The sequence below is a fragment of the Lipotes vexillifer genome, unplaced genomic scaffold (genome assembly GCF_000442215.2).
Source record: "Lipotes vexillifer unplaced genomic scaffold, Lipotes_vexillifer_v1.1 scaffold163, whole genome shotgun sequence".
Lineage (NCBI taxonomy): Eukaryota > Metazoa > Chordata > Mammalia > Artiodactyla > Lipotidae > Lipotes > Lipotes vexillifer.
The window spans coordinates 1220682-1240391 of record NW_006788722.1 but is presented as its reverse complement, the minus strand read 5'-3'; the positions used below and the strand labels follow the sequence as shown (position 1 = coordinate 1240391).

General features: G+C 36.4%; 1 protein-coding gene across 1 annotated transcript in view; it reads left to right on the top strand.

Annotated features, from left to right (window-relative positions):
- Positions 1-18549, top strand: part of CPNE3 (copine 3) — a 42542-nt gene extending 23993 nt beyond the window's left edge. Inside the window, exons 8-16 of the mRNA XM_007461720.1 lie at positions 2096-2194; positions 5054-5140; positions 6055-6114; positions 6664-6797; positions 10834-10888; positions 10971-11022; positions 13769-13902; positions 15420-15656; positions 17256-18549. Of these exons, the coding sequence (XP_007461782.1) occupies positions 2096-2194; positions 5054-5140; positions 6055-6114; positions 6664-6797; positions 10834-10888; positions 10971-11022; positions 13769-13902; positions 15420-15656; positions 17256-17366 (969 nt within the window). The 3' untranslated portion in view covers positions 17367-18549. The remainder of the gene's footprint in view (positions 1-2095; positions 2195-5053; positions 5141-6054; positions 6115-6663; positions 6798-10833; positions 10889-10970; positions 11023-13768; positions 13903-15419; positions 15657-17255) is intronic.
- Positions 18550-19710: the final 1161 nt, after the last annotated feature.

The window sequence follows — 19710 nt, the reverse complement described above, 5'->3', positions numbered from 1 at the left end:
TTTTCCTTTAGCATCAAACATTTGCCTTTAATGAGGCAACAGTGAACTTTTCTTATATATTTATTGTAGTGAGTTATTGGGAATTACATTTTAAAAATGTTCTTACACTCCCTGAAGTTTCGGACAGTCTAAACATGAATAGTTTTAGCTCCTGCATAAGCTTTGTTTAAATAAAATCTTGGCCTTATCAGAGCTTGATCTTGTTGTCTTAGGTATAAATTGGAGTTTACTGAGTGCAAGTCTAAAATGTAACATTCTGTTTTCCATAATAAAAAAAAAACTCTTAAAAATGAAATTATTAAAGTATTAAGATTGTTTTGACTTTATCTTAATTTTAGTTCCTCTAGAAAAAATTATTAAGGTCATTAATTTTCTTTTCTGTCAGATAAAGGGCTTTTGGTTTAAAAATTGAGTATCGGATATGTAGGGCAAGAGTTATTAGCAGGTCAGAATTGATCAGTGACTGAAGTACTGGGAACAAATAAAAACCCTTACTGTTGTTCAAAATTGCAATTCTAGACCTTGTTTGTTTTATTTATTGATTGTTTGATTTTCAGTCTTCCTGAATAATAATGAAAATATAAGGGGTGAAAGACTTCCTGTTATGATAAGCACTCAATTCACCTCTTAGAGAACTGAGAAGAAAATAAATCACTTTGCTAGGTGAATATATATAAATCCTGAGCATTTTAGCTTGGTGATTAATATAACTTTGTAAAGGATTATAGCAGGATGGAAGATTGGCATAGGGTAAGATGCAAATTGCTTCTCAGGTACAGGCTTTTATTTTAAATCATAGGCTATAGAAGGATTCAAAAGTTTTCTTGGCACAGATTTACATTGTTGGGTACCACACAAGATATGTCATCTTCTAAGACTATTTAATTCTTCTCCTACCTGACAAGCCTCAGTAGATATTGTGTGCAATGCATGTAATAAATGTTTGCAGAAAGAATGTTTGAAATTACAAAGCACTATAAAAACATCGGGGCTTCCCTGGTGGTGCAGTGGTTGAGAGTCTGCCTGCTGATGCAGGGGCCACGGGTTCGTGTCCCGGTCCGGGAAGATCCCACATGCCTCGGAGTGGCTGGGCCCGTGAGCCATGGCCGCTGAGCCTGCGCGTCTGGAGCCTGTGCTCCGCACCGGGAGAGGCTGCAATGGGAGAGGCCACAGCAGTGAGAGGCCCGCGTACCAAAAAAAAAAAAAAAAAAAAAAAATTGGTTATTTATGATCACGGTGAACACCTCTGTTTGCTAAGAGTTCACATCACCTTATTTTCTCATTGCAATGAATATTCAGGTATTCTTGTGAATATTTACTCTTCGGCTACATCTGTCAACCTGGTGCAAAACTATATGGAAATCAAATACCCTCAGCTCTCTTCTGTCTGCTTCAAGAAAGATCAAGCCTTTAATGAGAGCCATAGCCAAGATTCCTGTCTTACATGGAAATAAAATAATTATGACCCAGTATAGATACTTCCTCAGTGTATAAAAAACTTTTCCTGGAATTTTCCTTTTCATTGTGAGAGTTGTGATCCTCAGAATGACGCAAATCTGACTTCATCATATTTAACTCCTAATAGAAGCCTAACCTCACCAAACTGCAGCTAATGAAATACGTTTTCCGTAGTTACTAATCATCTAGAATTTAATTATACAATTTTTAGCTGCCTAGGATACTGACTTCCTTTCTTCCTCCAGATAGATAGTGGCTTTTAGCCATTGTAAAATGATAACAAGGTAAAAAGCAGATGAGAAAGAAGGTCTAATTCCATTTTGATTTTATCAGCACTTGTAAAGGGCATGTACAGGAACTGGAAACTGCTTAATGTGGAATTTGAACAGTATTTGTGTTTTTCGTCTGCCTGTGATGTGTCCTAGAACCCCATTCCAAGAATAGCGAGTGTTTGAAAGTGTTTCGGTATTGTTCCTCTAGGAAGTTAGTTCCTACTTCTCCAAGTAGGACTGTATGTTAAACATTTTCACGAATTTTAATTAAAAGTACACTTCTTGGTAAGTCCCATTTATTGCAGCCAATACTTTTTAACAAAATTATATTGATTTTTATATATTTTTATTATACTTACTTCTAGGTAGAGTGTTATGATCATGACAATGATGGGTCCCATGATCTCATTGGAACATTTCAAACCACCATGACAAAACTGAAAGAAGCCTCCAGAAATTCACCTGTAAGTTGCGTCCTTGTCATTTGCATATACCTTATAGTTTGGCCCTGTATTTGTTCATTTTTTCTCTTGGCATAGAAAATAGTTTTCCATGCTTTTACTCTATATTATGTAATGCTCGGAAGGCTGTGGATTTTATTTGTTTAGTAGTTGGATGATCCAAAATTCTTACTTGGGATGAGTTTTCATTTATGTTTTGAGGTTTGGTTTCCTTTGTCTTCAGACAATTTATATGGTTTGATTGAAAATCCTTTGTTTTAAAGATCTTGGCATTTCACTGGTCATGGTAATTAATATCTACACTAGACAAATACCTGGACTTGAATTGGGTTCATTTATTCTCCTTTTGGACATTTTACAAATTGGCTTTTACATTCTACCTGTGGCTTTCCTCTGACTTGTCCTCACCCAAGGGAATGATAAAAGCATAGTTACGCTATTTCAAATTATGTAATATTAAGCTGCCATCTAATGGTACTAATTTTGTTAAGATCATTTGTCTGCCTTAACTACGTTCAGTTTATTTATTTATTTATTTATTTTTGCGGTACGCGGGCCTCTCACTGTTGTGGCCTCTTCCGTTGCGGAGCACAGGCTCTGGACACGCAGGCCCAGTGGCCATGGCCCACGGGCCCAGCCGTTCCGTGGCACGTGGGATTCTCCCAGGCCGGGGCACGAACCTGTGTCCCCTGCATCGGCCAGCAGACTCCCAACCACTGCGCCACCAGGGAAGCCCTACGTTCAGTTTATTAGTTATCATCCCCACATATTTCTAAGATTGCTTCTTGAAACTTTTCTGTCTGTAAGGCAAAGTGCTTAAAAACTATTCCAGAGTGTTGTTTCCCTCTTACTTACCTTTCTAGTTTGAATGAAATAAGTTAATTCTCTTTATAGCTTACTTAGAATAATATGAAATGTTTATTACCTGCTTAGAGACCTGAATAATGCTCCTTTATATAGCATTTGCTTCTGAAAATCTAAACATGAGGTTTAAAAATCTCTTAAACGTAAGAGATTATGGTCAGGTGGGAAGGTCTTTTTTACGAAGTCATGTAGGTGAGGTGACCCAAAAGAGGATACTGATAGTTTTAGATCAAAACTTAAATACTAAATGAATAAATAAACCTTATCAGCTATTTGATTTAAATAATTGGGAGAAATGAGTTTTGAACAAACGTAGTGGGACTAGAATTTTCAGTAGTTCATGTAGAGATCTCTAGTCCTGTCCCTACACCCTGGTCACAAAGCCCAGATACTAGAAATAACAGAAGTGCTTGTGTGAAGTAAGGAAGGCTTTCAAATCACACTCAATGGTTTAAATGCAGAGATTGAATTAGGTTAACAGTATGAATTAAAACAACAGCAAAATTCAGCTGTAAATATTCTATTTAAAGATTTTTATTTTTATTTTTAAAGGCAGAAATAATGGAAAATAATGAAAATCTGAACATTTAAAATAAAGCAAGCTACCTAAAAGAATTAAATATGAAGAGTGATCTGGTTTGTTGTTTCACTGGTTTCAGCGGGCCTCTCACTGTTGTGGCCTCTCCCATTGCGGAGCACAGGCTCCGGACGCGCAGGCTCAGCGGCCATGGCTCACGGGCCCAGCCGCTCCGTGGCATGTGGGATCTTCCCACGCCGGGGCACAAACCCATGTCCCCTGCATTGGCAGGCAGACTCTCAACCACTGTGCCACCAGGGAAGCCCCTCAAGGAGTTTTTTTGTTTTTTTGTTTTTTTGTTTTTTTGCGATATGTGGGCCTCTCACTGTCGCGGCCCCTCCCGTTGCCGGACGCGCAAGCTCAGCGGCCATGGCCCACGGGCCCAGCCGCTCCGCGGCACGTGGGATCCTCCCGGACCGGGGCACGAACCCGTATCCCCTGCATCGGCAGGCGCACTCCCAACCACCGCGCCACCAGGGAGGCCCTCAAGGAGTTTTTTTTAACATCATTTTATTTTGTATCATTGTATCAAAAGTATTTTTAAATGTTTGATTCTTCGAAAATTATTAATGCCTCTGTCCAAAGTATATAAGTTGCTTTCTGTTAACCAGAAGCGGTGACTTATCCAGTACTCATTGAGTATCTCTTATTATTAGGCAAGGCAGTGAGAATTTGAAGGTATAACTTGGAAGTGATTATACCCTAGGCTATGGGAAAAAATTAATGAAACGAAATAATTGACAACAATACCAAGTATGTAACTAAATTTTATGTGGTTGTAGAAGTTTAATGATAGATGGAGATCAGAGAAGACTAGAACAGGAGTTGATGTTATAGAGGAGGATAACTTTAGCCAAGCCTTACAGAGGGATAAGTGGATAGGAGGTGGAAAGGAAGATGATCTGTTTGGAGGAAGAAACTATACTGAGAAGATGTAAGATACTAGATCAATTTCTACACATATTCCCAGTGGAAAGAGATGATCTTTGCTGCATATTTATTTTACCATAGAGTTGGGCTTCATATATTTCTGTTTTCTTATGGTTGGTTTTTTTCTTTTCTAAGCAGTGTATTTTTGTACTTTGTGTGGGTAACAGCTAGAAGTAATGTTTTATTTCCTTTATTATAAAGAAAAAAAGTTATTACTCAGAGCATTTGTAAGGAAATGATCTACAGAGGCAAAATTTATACTTAGGAACTATTTTAAAAGGTACACAATTTAGAAGTACTTTTTGGAAATATCATTGATAAATATTTCATATATATGACATAGTATGCAGTTGTTTCAGAGTTGTGTTTTGTAACAGACCTACATCAGTAGGTGGTTTGATTCCAAGAGAAAAAAGTCATTCATTTAAATTTACATTGGCATTTCTTATATCACTAGTAATAATGAACATTTTTGTCTTTTCTTCCTACAGGTTGAATTTGAATGCATAAATGAAAAAAAGAGGCAAAAGAAGAAAAGCTACAAGAATTCAGGTGTTATCAGTGTGAAACAGTGTGAGGTCAGTTTCTCTTGACCACTTATAGTGTAATGAGATCACATTTCGAGTTCTTCTAAACAAACAGTTTGTGTGGACAGTTGAAAATTACATGAGCAACTGGGCACCTTTAGGGAAAAGAAGAGAATAGGAAATAGTAGAGAAATCTTCCAAGTAACCTTGCTTCCAAGGTTTGACAACTTTTTAGGAAAGGACAAAGAATATCAAAGTTTTTCATTGTCTTAGGAAATATAAGGCACCATTGGCATTTTTCCAGCACATTAGTGGAAAAGGCTTGACTTAGCGCATCTATCCTGGTCATTATTTCAAGATGAGATGTTATGAGTGAAGGGGAAAAAATCCAAGAGATTTCTTATAAACAAGTGGGAGTTTTTGTTTTTGTTTTTAATCTTGCTTATTATACTTATTAAAGCTCTCAACATATTAGACTCATTACTAGTTTCTTAAAACTTACAGTGTGTGTATTTCATCTTTGGCCATTAATATTCTAATCTTCACATTGCTATAATTATCTTGAAGTAAAATCTTACAGATTCATGACATGTAGGGGCAGGGTGCCTTAAATTCAAATGCAAGGGTGTTTTCCATATGTTTATATCATGTGCTGTTCATTTTATAGATGGTTAAAAATATATGCCAGGGCTTCCCTGGTGGCGCAGTGGTTGAGAGTCCGCCTGCCGATCCAGGGGACACAGGTTCATGCCCTAGTCCGGGAAGATCCCACATGCCACAGAGCGGCTGGGCCGGTGAGCCATGGCCGCTGAGCCTGCGTGTCCGGAGCCTGTGCTCCGCAACGGGAGAGGCCACAACAGTGAGAGGCCCGTGTACCGCAAAAAAAAAAAAAAAAGGCCGGAGAGCTATTTGCTTTTCTTATGTAGTAGGAGAGTTTTAATTTTAAGTTTACTATTTATTTTTAGATTACAGTGGAATGTACATTCCTTGACTATATCATGGGAGGATGTCAACTGAATTTTACTGTGAGTAACACACTGAATTTTTCAAAATAGGGCTGTAACATGTGATTTATTTTCCCTCCATTTTGCAGTGTTCTTTCTTTCACTGCCAAATTGACTTTGTGATGAAATTTATACAATCTGTTGAGTATGGTCTCCTCAGAGAGTTTGTTTAGGTTCACCCTGAAGCTTTTGGCCTTGTTAAATATTTTCTCCTGCAAGAAAGCAGATATGTATAAATCAGTGATTATCGTGCAGTAATTTAAATAATAAAAAGCAGTAATCAAACAAACATACAAAAAAAACAAGCCCTATGCCTAAAGCCATGGATGTAATAATCCATGATTTCAGACATCTAGAAAAATAGGGGTAGCGGGTTGCTTCATGCTGTGGCTTTAATTGTTTAATTGTCTCTGGAAATACCCATAGGCTCAGGCATTTGTTAGGAAATGGCAGTAGCAGGCTCTGGGATGAATGTTTCGGTCTCAAAATTCAATGTTTGTGTTTTACTGGACATCAAGCCAGTGTGTCCCTGCCTTCATCTCAGTAAGGGCTGCAATTGTTATTTGGCAGGTGGGAGTGGACTTCACTGGCTCCAATGGTGATCCAAGGTCTCCCGACTCCCTTCATTACATCAGCCCCAATGGTGTTAATGAGTATTTGACTGCAATCTGGTCTGTGGGACTGGTCATTCAAGATTATGATGCGTGAGTATGGCTCCAACACATAACTCCCCAGAAAGGGCAGTTTCTGTATCGTCTGCTGGTTCTCTGATGTAGTTGATGGGATAAGGATGCTGGGGAGGAATAGCTTTCTCCCTAAAATTTCTTGTCTTATCTTTTCTATTTTTCCCTTTGTGACAGTCTTAGTTAGTGTTTACCTTTGACCTCTAATCTCTGGCTGTGATTAGTTATAATGTATTATATATAGCTTGCTTCTTTAACAGCTGACTGAAGCTGGCAAGGCTTTTTGTTTCTTTGATCTGGTTTCCTTGGCGTTTACTCATTTGGGATAAGTTATCTGTGTAATTGAAGTCCAGAAGACACATTTTGTAAACACTCATAGATGCTATTTCTTAACATGTCTATTTCCTTGGCAGTCATTGTCAAATTATTTTCTTAATGGTGATTTTCAACAAGTGTTGAAGGATAACTTGACATAATTGCTATAAAATATTTTGAATAGATTCTCAATGGATAAATTTTGAATAGATTTAAATAGGTCTTCTTGAAGTTTTAGTAAACAATAGGAAAAAAATCCACATTATTAACTTTTTGTTCTCAATCTATTAGGGCACAGTAAAAATTTTCACCTATTATTTTATGATAAAAGCCCTTACATATTTGATGGAGCTTTTCATTAATTTGTTATGACATTTAAATAGATGAAAATTTCAGGCAAATGCAGACAAGTCTAAAGCAGGTGTAGCAGTTTCAGTATCAGCCTAATAGAATTTAAGACAAAATTCATTAAATATAATTTAAAAATTACTTTATAGGACACTTTGTTATATAATCCAAAATGAAGATATAACGGTGGACATGTTTAGTAACAGACTATCAAAATATATCAATTGAAAATAGCTAGAAATATAATAAAAATTTCAAAGTAACACAGTTGTAATGGGACTTAGATAAAAAGTAGAAAATTTACAGGGTTACATTCTCAGCCTGGTTCCTGGAAGGTAAAACAAAAGGTTAACTAAAAAAAGTTTACCACATGGAAATTTAAAAAACTCCTAAGTAGTTCTTAGATCAAAGAGGAAATCAAAGTGTAATAACAGACTATCTAGAAATAAAGGGTAATGAGACGACTGTACATGGTCCTGTCTTTATAGAGGAAAATTTCTTGCTTTATGTGTTTTATTTTTAAACAAGAATTGAATATAGAATGAACTAGCTTTTCAACAGAATAAAATTAAAGAATAGGAAGAAAAATATAGATATAGCAATAGTAGGAGATTCCATATAGATGTTAGCTATTATTGTCAGAGAAAATTTTGAATCCTTTCTACATGGTATTCATCAAATCCTCATACTTAGTTGTGAGATAGGTGCTGTTATCATCTTCATTTTACAGGTGAGAAAACTGAGGCATAGGTGATAAAGTAACTTGTCCAGGGTCACTCAGCTGGTAACTGGCAGAGACAGGACTGAACCTGGGCTGTCTGGCTCCAGGGACATGCCCTCACAGCTCTGCTGTGCTGGGCTTCCTCCAAACACACAAAATAATGACTTGGAAAGTCACCAAATTAATAAATTAAATGAAGAGATGATTCTTTGCAAGTTCAGCAAAGCTTAGGCAAACCTTTGGCAACACTGACCCCCGCAAGAAAAAGAGAAAACGTATAGAATATTAGTTATGAGACAGAGATTATAAGCATAAATTCAGAAAAAAAAAATTATGTTAATGTTTTGTAAAAGCTTATGCTATTTCATTGAAAAATCTAGGTTAAAGGATGATTTTTTTTAGAAAGCTGTAAATTACCAAATTTGACTCAAAGAAGCAGAGAACCTGTATAGCCCAGGAACTGTGGAAGGAATGGAGTGGCTGGTCAAAGAGCCTCTCCTCACGAAGGCACCGGCCAAGACAACTTTCATACATAAATTCTACCAAACCTATGAGGAATGAATTCAAACCTGAGAGAATCAAGTGAAAAATATTAGAAAGTGTGAACGTTTAAAAGGTGGTCAGATACAACATAAAATAAAAAATCAACAAATTTTCACTAACCAGCAAAAACCAAATGAAGAAATTATAGTGGATAAAAGATCACAATTCATAATGCAAAAAAAAATGAGAATGAATTTAGTAAAAGGTCTAGGATCTTTAGTGAGGAAAAACTACAGAATTGTACTGAGGGACAACGAAGGAAACTTGTTTAAATGGAAAGATATGCCACGATTCTAGATAGGCAGATGTCACAATGATGTAAAATATAACATTTCTCCCTATATTAGTCAGCTTTAATCAGAATTGCAGTGAAACCCTGACAAAATGATTCTTAAAATTTTCTAGTGGGTAAAATAGAATACTCAAGAAGTTTTTCAGGGAAAAAGAATGAAGGGGAATTTGTTCTAGCAGGTACTAAAATTTATTTTAAAGCTATATATATATAATTTAATTTAACTTTTTAGTGGTTTATAACATTATATCAGTTTCATATATACAGTACTATATATTAATTGAGTATGGGACTAGTACATGACCAGTAAAAACAAGTAAGCAGTCTTGAAATAGACCCAAAAGTGTATGTGAATTTAGTATATGATAGAGATGGCATTTAGGGGGAAAGGGGTTGTGACAGCTGTCAAACAGGACAGGAACTGGATTTGGATCTCTGACTCATGCCTGTGCATGTTAGGATACTATTCCGTATAGACTATAGACAAAATTGCTGAAATGGCTACCCCAAAACAAAGTAGTTTTGACAAAATAGAGGTTTATGTCTCTTTCACGTTGCATCTCTAGAGGTAAGTAGTTCAGGACTGAGAGGGCAGTTCTGCCGCTTATAGCTTCCACCCTGGGTCCAAGGCAGCTGCTGTGATTCTCATCCTCTCTAGCCAGTGGGAAGAGGACCAAGGAACTGAGAATGCATGTGCTTTCCCTTTTAGAGTGTCATTGAGAAGTGGCTGACAAATCATTCTACTCACACCTCCAGCCACCTAACCACTGCCAGCCCAGAGAAGCTAGAGTACAGCTAGTGTGGTTGCCAGTAGCCCAGGGGATCCATAATTAAAAAGGAAGAGAATGGATACTGGTGTAGAGTAGCAGTTTCTGCTTCATATCCTACTCCAGATGAATTTCAAGTTTAACATCAAAAACAAAGCTTGGAAGTTCTAGGAGAAAATATATATGAATTGTTTATAATCTTGCAGTGAGGACAGCCTTTAAGCAAGACAGAGAAGGCAAAAATCATGAAAGAATTTTTATGTGTTCACATTTATTAATATTAACAACTAAAAAAGGGAAGATATTTTAAACAAAGTTACAGACTATCAACCGGGAAAAATATCATGACATATAAGATATAGGTTCTATCCTCAATGCAAAAAGAACCATTAAGAATTAATATAAAAAAGAATATCCTTAGTAGAAAAATCAGTGTAATCATTACAATGTTTTATAATGGCAAGACATAGGGTGTCTATCAGTTGGAGGAGAATATCTATACAGTGGAATACTTAACAGCCATTCACATGATGTTATATATTCTGGTCCATAATTATCTCTAAACACTTGGGCCGAATATTCATACATTTTGCTGCAGAAATGTGAGAGTTTTACAATGTATGGCATTTGTACCATGTTTCTGTGGCTATAAATGTATGAATATTCATATTAAGCAGCATAAATAAAGGCTATAGATAACTTCATGTCAGTTGAGGTCAGGTTTTGCTGCCAAATTAGTGTTTTTGTAAACAAATGAAAAAAACTTGTGCTTTTTAAAACTTTACGGATTTATTTATATATTTATTTAGTGAAACGATAAACTGTATAAATAAAAAAGAGTATGTTATAAAATATTAATATATAGTCCATTTTAATATATATAGAGAGACATTTTTCTCCTTCAATGCACAGAAAAATATTTAGAATGAGAGTTGCCAAATATTAACATTGGTTCTAATCTTTGTTTTATATTTTTCTAAGATTTCAAATTTTTAGAAAATAAGCTCATATTGGTTTTATTATGAATAAAGATAAAAATGACCTTTTGCTTTTTTCAAATTTTCTTTTCAGTGATAAGATGTTTCCAGCTTTTGGTTTTGGAGCTCAGATCCCACCTCAGTGGCAGGTAAGAGGAACTCTCATTGCGAAGCTTTGCCTCCTAGCAAAGCAAAACAAGCCTCATCAGTCCTTCTTTCATCTTTTGACAGGTTTCTCATGAATTTCCAATAAACTTTAATCCATCCAATCCCTACTGTAATGGTAAGTTAAAAATAAACATGAATTTTTAAACTGAAAAAAGCTACTCAAATTTCCTCTCTAGGTTTCTTTTTGTGACATATTGAATTTTCTATCATGTAAAGTAGTAGAATTTTGCCCCAAGTTGGTGGTTAGCGTGGTAATGATAATAATGCAGATCACTATGATGATGATGAAGATTGCAGGCTAAATTCTTCTACCTTAAGAGTTTTACTAGAACAAAAGATTCTCAATCTTGAGGGTAGATCCATAAGAATATGCATATTATTTTGACATATAAGTTGATTTTAAAATAAACCTTCAATGAAAACAGGTCATTCAGTATACAGATGCTTTTCTCAGATTAGCAGTTAACTCTCTTTGAAGAAAAAGTGTCTAGCATCAAATTACTTGTTACACAGGGTTCTGTAAGCAGATGGGGTGGGCTAAAGAAACATAACTAAGCTCCAAGAGTAGCTTTCCTTTGTGTGGAAAACAGGGACAGGCATTTCTTTCATTTCACTTTTCTGTTTATCCCTCAAATATTCCAGTGCCTCTTCCTTTTTGCCACACTGAGCAATCAACCTAAAATGCCAAATCTCCCACAAAAGTATGTAAGACTGAACAGTTTGGTGGAGGAAAAGATGTAGGGGCAGAGGCATAAAACTGTAGACAATAAGCTAATTTTCTGCAAAGGGTCCTTTTAACAATTATAAAACAGAAGAGAGTGTTCTTTCCTTCCCTTCCTAAATAATATTCATAAAGTAGAAGAGCATGACCATTTTGTTGGGAGTAGTTTGTATTAGGATTTTCTCCTTTTTTTCTGAAACTCTTGTACTAATTCAGTGTTCTTTTATGCACTTTCAGTGGCTGGTTGTGACCTTTTGTATCCCTAGGCATATGAAACTGGGAATATTTTTCTTTTCAAGAAATGTCTTCATGCTTATGATGAAATTGGAACAATTTTTGGAATTTGTTGTAATTAGATTTTATTTATTGCAAGTAAATATGGCTGACATACCATGGGATAATTCATTTTAGAAGTTCATTTACTCTGTGAGTAACATGAGCCCATCTTTGGGCTGCCACCAAGCAGAGCTTTTCTGCTTTTGGTTTAGTCTGGAAAAAATAATCAATTTGATGTTAGACAGAGGAAATACTACACAGAAAAAATACAGCCTTATTTTAAGACAAGGAAGTTTAATCCCGTTTTCCTAATTAATCATCGACCTTAGTTGCCCAGAAAGAACATGTCTAACTTGTTCCCTTGATGTAGTGGAAAGATTTTAGCATAATTTAGTTTTAGTTGAGGAATGGAAGGCAATTGATGTTTATGAAGAAATTTAATTAACAGTTTTGTATACCTGGAGATTGAAAAGCAAGCTAGATGATAGAAATGGAAGAAAATATTACTATTGCTGTGGTTATGGGTTAAATTTTTCTATAGCATATATCATTACAGTAAGATCCTGCTGCTGGCCTATGTTAATATTATTTTTGTAGCTACTGGACTGACTAACCTCTAGTTCCAGCCTCACCTTATGCATGTAAAATCACCTCTACGTATAAATTAGTTGCATTCTCAAAGGTTGTTCATAAGACCGCTTATTCCTAAACTCAAAGTGCCTAAGAGGAGTTTATTGGCAAGTGGAGAGATGGTCTTGTGAAGCTTTTAAACCAAGTATATGCTTTTCCTCCTTATTGATCTATGTCCTGCTGGACATTTTTTAAGCAAGAGACCTGTTTTGGTTTACATTAAAAGTCTTTTAAGATTTTCTTGTTAATCTTAGCAAGGCACTCTTGGGAATTTCTAGGATTTCTAGTCTCTTACCTACATCCCAGACATTCTGTTGTGTATTAGGGGCAGATTCATCAGCAGTGCTTTAATAAGGAATGCCATTCAACTTTTAATAGGTTGTGCTATTGTAATCAACAGTCTCTAAATCTCAGTAACTTGTAATGACAATAATTTTTTTCTTGCTCACTTTACAAATCACTTGATGCTTGGCTAGACTGCTGCGCTGCTCTGTTTCTACTCATTCTGGGTCTCGGGCTGTCTGGGATATGCTGTTCCCATGGCAGAGGGGAAAAAGCAAGAAAGCTGGCAAAAACAGACCGTGATTCTTAAAACATCTGCTTAGACATGGATGTCATATCCATTCATATGCACTGTACAAAGCTAGTCAAATGGGCCTGCCCAGTCTTCCATTACATAATGCCCAGCAGGCCTAAGGTGTACCCCATAAACAAATGCTTTAGTGTTTCTGCAGCAAAATGTGATAAATAACCTGGAAGTGAATATTTGCAATTAATATAGTCTACTATACCATGCATAAGCTTATATGATATTTCTGTAGAACCTCTGGTCATATATGCAAAAGTTTTTCCATTTTATCAGTTACTTTTTCTTACCTTGTCATCAGTTGTATGCTGCAGCATATTTTGTATGGTTCTTTTTCCATCAGAGTCTTATTCCAAAAACATATCAAAATTAAGCACTATAACAACCCTACTTTAGACTAATGAATAATTTGGCTGAGGTGAAAACAAATGCCTTCTAGTGGGGGAGAGTAAAGTTTATAGGGTTTTTATGTGATAGAGCATAGCTGTGGAGTTTTGTAATATTATACACCTTAGAGAACTCCTGAATATAGAACTTTTGACTGTTTAAAGCACTGTATGTTGGTATATAAATTAAATTAGCCAGTATGGTGAATAGTAAACAATTAAATTGTGCTTGAGAATTTTTAATCCTGCTTTTTTTGTCTAGGAATTCAAGGCATTATAGAGGCATATCGGGCCTGCCTTCCTCAGATAAAACTCTATGGACCAACTAATTTTTCTCCAATCATAAATCATGTGGCCAGGTTTGCTGCTGCAGCCACACAACAACAGACAGCTTCTGTAAGTGCCCTGTCGCCAGGGGGCAGGGAGAATGTGGATTGGTTGTTGTTCCCAGAGCCATTTTTCTGTTTATTTGGTCTGCTGAGATACAAAGACAGGGCATGAAGCAATGATATATATCATCCTTGGTTTGGGAGTAACATCTGTTGTTAAATTAGTGACCATTAAGAACAAGACAACAACTAAACAACCTGTATACTTGTAAGTTTTTTCTCTGTCTTTTGAAATAATTTTCTCAGGTAGGTTCTCAAAAAAATTTTTTGAAGTAGCCTTAGCAAGTTTAGGCTTCAGGAGACCTACCACTTCAGTTGCTGTTGCAAAATAGCATACTAAAGAAGTCTGAATTAGAGAGTCATTACCTGTTGGACCCTGGATACCAAACCCCACTCAGCTTCAGTATCCTCAGAAATAAGGGATAAGTACCTCATGCAGTTGTTGAAAGAGTGAGAGAAGATAGTTCATATAAAGTGCACAGTGCCTGAGTCAGAGTAAACACTCAGCACATGATAGCTATTATTATAAATCTTATTTCCATTTTAGACTTAAATGGCCCAAAGGATGGAGTACAACTTTATGTAACATTTTACCACTCTCTAAAATGATTCATCAGAGATGATGGGATTGAGAGAAAGATTTCCCCACCTTGAACCATATCCATTTTTAAAAAAGTATGTTTTAGTTTGATGAACGATTCTACTTCCTCCGTATTTGATCTTTTAAGAACGGAGTTGCCACTTGCTCCCTTGATAGGTACTTTGACATATTCAGTACTTCAGTTAAATCAGAATGTTTCAGTGCTAACTGAAAGTTTAATCTCTGACATTTAGGTGTCTTGCTTCTGTGTATTTATGCCAGCCCTCTTTTGTGGTCTGTTGCACTTTTAATGAAACTACAGTTTTTGTATCAGTTAATTTCCTTGTCATCAGAGAATTTTAGAATATTTCATATAGATGGTATCCTGGGTAGAGACTGACAAGGAAAATGAGCAAGAAAGAGACTAAATGACTCATCAGGCTGGAGATGTCATTAACCATTGCTTTTTTTTTTTTTTAACATCTTTATTGGAGTATAAGTGCTTTACAGTATTGTGTTAGTTTCTGCTGTATAACAAAATGAATCAGCTATATGCAGACGTATATCCTTATATCCCCTCGCTCTTGCATCTCCCTCCCACCCTCCTTATCCCACCCCTCTAGGTGGTCACAAAGCACTGAGCTGATCTCCCTGTGCCATGCAGCTGCTTCCCACTAGCTAGCTATTTTATATTTGGTAGTGTATATATGTCAGTGCTACTCTCTCACTTCGTCCCAGCTTACCCTTTACCCTCCCCGTGTCCTCAAGTCCATTCTCTACATCTGTGTCTTATTCCTGTCCTGCCCCTAGGTTCATCAGAACCATTTTTTTTTTAAAGATTCCATATATATGTGTTAACATATGGTATTTATTAGAGTCTAACCATTGCTTTTATTGTTGGGGAGCTCGGCTGGCTCAGCAGACATAATTGTCTTTCTTGGCAGCAATATTTTGTGCTCTTAATCATTACCGATGGCGTGATCACAGACCTTGATGAGACCAGACAAGCTATCGTTAACGCTGCCAAGCTGCCTATGTCCATCATCATTGTCGGAGTCGGAGGTGCTGACTTTGGTGCCATGGAGTTTCTGGATGGTGATGGTGGAAGTCTCCGCTCCCCGTCGGGCGAGGTAGCCATCAGGGATATTGTCCAGTTTGTGCCTTTCAGACAGTTCCAGAACGTGAGTACCACTCCTCCCTACTCTTCATGCACTCTAAGGTGTTTGAACACAGACCTTTGCCGGTCCATAACCAGGCAGTTGAGTAGGTGTCAGGGGTTGTTAAGAGTGTGTGAATTTTCCATTTTAAGACCCTTGATTAAATTTGGCAGTTTTTTTTCAGGTTGTATACTTGTGTGCCTCTTGCAGTCCGTGTGATAAATTGTTTAAAAAGATGTTGTTGTGAATGTTTTAGAATATATTTTATCTTTACCTGTGTAATAACAGAAAAACTCTATGCAAGTATATGATGAATTTACCAAACTAGAAGTTGATTTGATGAAAATTGTAAACAGTAAACTGTTTTACCCAGTTTAATGGTAACATCTTATAAAACTATAGGTCCAGAATCCTAACCAGGATATTGACTTTGATACAGTCAAGGTCCATTATAGCAGGCTACCTCATGTAGCCCTTTTATAACCACACCCACTTCCTTCCCACCTTCATTCCCTCCTTAACCCCTGGCAACCACTAATCTGTTCTCCATTTGTATATGTTTGTCATTTCAACAATGTTATATAAATGGAATCATACAGTATATAACCTTGACACTGGCTTTTTTTCACTCAGCTTTATTCTCTGAGAGTCTTCCCAGTTGTTAAATGTATTCCTTTTTGTTGCTAAGTAGTATTCCATGGTGTGGGTGTACCAGTTTATTTAACCATTCACCCAGTGAAGGACATCTTCAATTGTTTCCAGTTCTCATCTGTCAAGTACAAAGGCTGCTGTAAACATTCGTGTACAGGTTGTTGTGTGAACATAAGTTTTTATTTCTCTGGGTTAAATACCCTGAAGTGCAGTTGCTGGGTTGTATGGTTGTTGCATTTTAGTTGTTAAAGAAACTGCTGAACTTTTCTGGCACAGTTATGTCATTTTACGTTCCCACCAACCAATGTATGAGTGGGGGTGGGTGTGGGGAATGATGTGGGTGTGTATTAAAAAGGTGGTAATGTTAAGGATCTTTGTGATGATGAAACAGATCTGTATCTTGATTGTGATGGTAGTTACACAGATCTACCCAGATGATAAAATTACATAGAACTACATGTGTGTGTGCACACACACACACACACACAAATGAGTGCATGTAAAACTGGTGAAATCTGAATAAGTTCTGTGAACTATACCAATGTTGGTTTCCTGGTTTTGATATTGTACTAAAGTTATATAAGATGTTATCTTTGGAGGAAACTAGGTGATGGGTACGTGGGACCTTTCTGTACTATTTTTGCAACTTCCTATGAATCTGTAATTATTTCAAAATAAAAAGTTAAAAAACTTAATACCAAGTGAATGAAAGGCCCACATTTAAAAGTTCAAGAGCAAAAGAATTATCATTAAATGCCAAAATGCGGGCAGCACAAAAGTACTTGATAAATGTTCGTGAGCATACTCAAGCATTCTTAAGTAACATTGGTTTATTCCATGTTTCATGGACAGTACCTGAGACAAGATACAAGCTAGGAATTGGGAAATAACTGCTTTTTCCTAGTCTTTTATCAAAATGCCAGTAAAAATTTGGTTGCTAATAAAATTGCTTTGATTTTGTTTTTTCACAAGGCTCCAAAAGAAGCCCTTGCTCAATGTGTCTTGGCGGAGATCCCCCAGCAGGTGGTAGGCTACTTCAACACATACAAACTCCTTCCTCCCAAGAGCCCGGCTACGAAATGAAAGGAGCTCTGGTCGCCTGAGCAGAAAGAAGTCTTTTGTGCTGTGTGGAGCAATGGATTTCCCTCTGACCCCAAATCATGAATCTGTCATTTTACACACTTCTCACGAACCCCAGCATTTATGATGCAAACCTAGTTCTCTATGGATTATGTCTATTTAAAGCATTCTTTTTTACTTTTTTTGGAGGAAAGTGCTAACTTAATCTTTGCCTAATCAATTCAGTGATTGCTAGTGATTTACAGTAATTGCAGTGAGGCTATTTGGATTAGAAACTGGTGTGAGAAAAGCGGATTTTGTTCTTGTGGTTGTTTACTTTCATATGATGAAAATGCTGTTTTTGAATGTTTGTAAATAAGAAAGAGTGGAAAATTGTTGGAATGATGCGAAGGTTGCCGTGCTTTGCTCTAGGCAATATATGTTTTATAAGCCAATGTCCATGCCTGACAGCAAGGGCTTCTTAAATTAGATGATATTGAATTTGTTTCTAGAACTATACTTAGTGCTATTCCATGGGATAAAACTACGTTTACTTGTGCCTGAATTTTGCTGCAATTTAGACATGCACAGTTCAAAACAGCACGCATCTTCATAGGACTTCATGAAAAGTACCGAATGAGAAGGGAAGGCACATATTCAGTTCTTAAAATTGTACGATCAACAAGTAAAAGGAACCTCATGTAAGTAAGCCATTTTTATTTGCCTTCCTAGATCTTTCTTTTTCATTATTGAATACTGTAAACATGGTCAGATTTGACCTTTTCATTGATTGTATGTGACACTCAGGATTCTGTATCTGCATTGATGATAGGTAGCCCTAGATTCAACATTATTAGATTATTTTAATTGGAGTTTGTTAAAATGGTCAGGATGGGTTTATCCAGGAAAACTATAAGGACAAAACATATAAGGGGAAATTCAGAATTCTATTTCCTTTTAATCAGTGAAAGACTTATTAAAAAAAGCAATGTTTATACTTTCCTTGTTAAGGTCCCATATATTGATTTGTACATTTGTGTAGATTCATTTAGATATTCTCTCTTTTTTTTTTAAGTAACATTTTTAGTCTGATTTTTTTTAAACTCATGATAGTGGTTATTAATCAAAATCATATCTTATGTTTTAATAATGAGCTATTTCCTAAATCCAGAATGTATTGTATTAAGCATAAAACCTGTTATAACTTTAAAAAAAAATCCAATTGCTGCATAGGATAGAGTGCGTTTTTATTTTTTAGTAGAATTTTTTTCCTGATTTTTACCCTTTAGAACATAATACTTAGCAAACATTACCTTTTCAGAATAGATTCAGTAACGTTTTATTGAGGAGCTGTGTGCCAAGTACTATGCATATCTGTGTATTGGCTAGTCATCTTGAACAATTTAGCGTTTTATAAAAGCTTATGCTATTTCATTGAAAAATCTAGGTTAAAGGAAGGTTTTTTTTAGAAAGCTGTAATTACATGTTTATTATGAATCTGTAAATGGATGCACCCTAAGCCTATTGGTCTTACTGAAAACTTGCACCACAGCTCAGGTCTCTTGTTCCCTGAAATGTCTGAAGCAAGTGAGCTTTCAGCCACGAACAGCTTTTGGCTTCTCAGAAACTGCTCATTGCCAAGGTCAGTCTGAGAGGGGATCTGCTCGCCACAGTGGTTGCTTAGCCCAGGTGAGCAGTTAACATTTTCCCACTTAGCTAGCTCTCCTCTGGATATGTGTTGTTAACCTGAAGGTACCTAACTAGTAGTCTGTTGCTCTATAGTATGTCTCATTAGTTGACAAGTCATCTTGACATCAGTTAGGGGAGGAAAAAACTGATGATTCTTCCAATAGTTCGGAGCCTTTGTTGTCTAAGATGTCCTAATTTCAGTTCTCTTTGTGTGCTTGCAAACAGCATATATATGTAACGGTGGTTTTCAGAATTTTTTTTTAAACACATGAAACCTTTAAAAGAAACGATTTACATATGTTCTCAATGTATGGTAAAACAAAAGTAGAGGTTTTCTGTTTGAAGCTGGGGCAGGGTCCACAGCCCCACTCACTGGGCCTTCTCCTCACTCTCGGGAACCAGATCCTGGCAGCACCTGAGTCACCTGCACAGGACACCTGGAAGCACTTGTCATGAGCATTCATTGTTTTTATTGGCCAAATAACAGTACTTCTGTCACCACTGTCAAATTGATTTGTTCTTCATACTTTTATATTCTGATTTTAACCAGAATTGTTCCCTTTTGAAAATTAATTTTGTATTATGCATTCTTGATTTGGTTCATCAGTAGATGCTATTATTCATAAGACCTGTGATTCCAGCAAATTAGAGTAACTGATACCTTTTTGCAGTTTTGAAT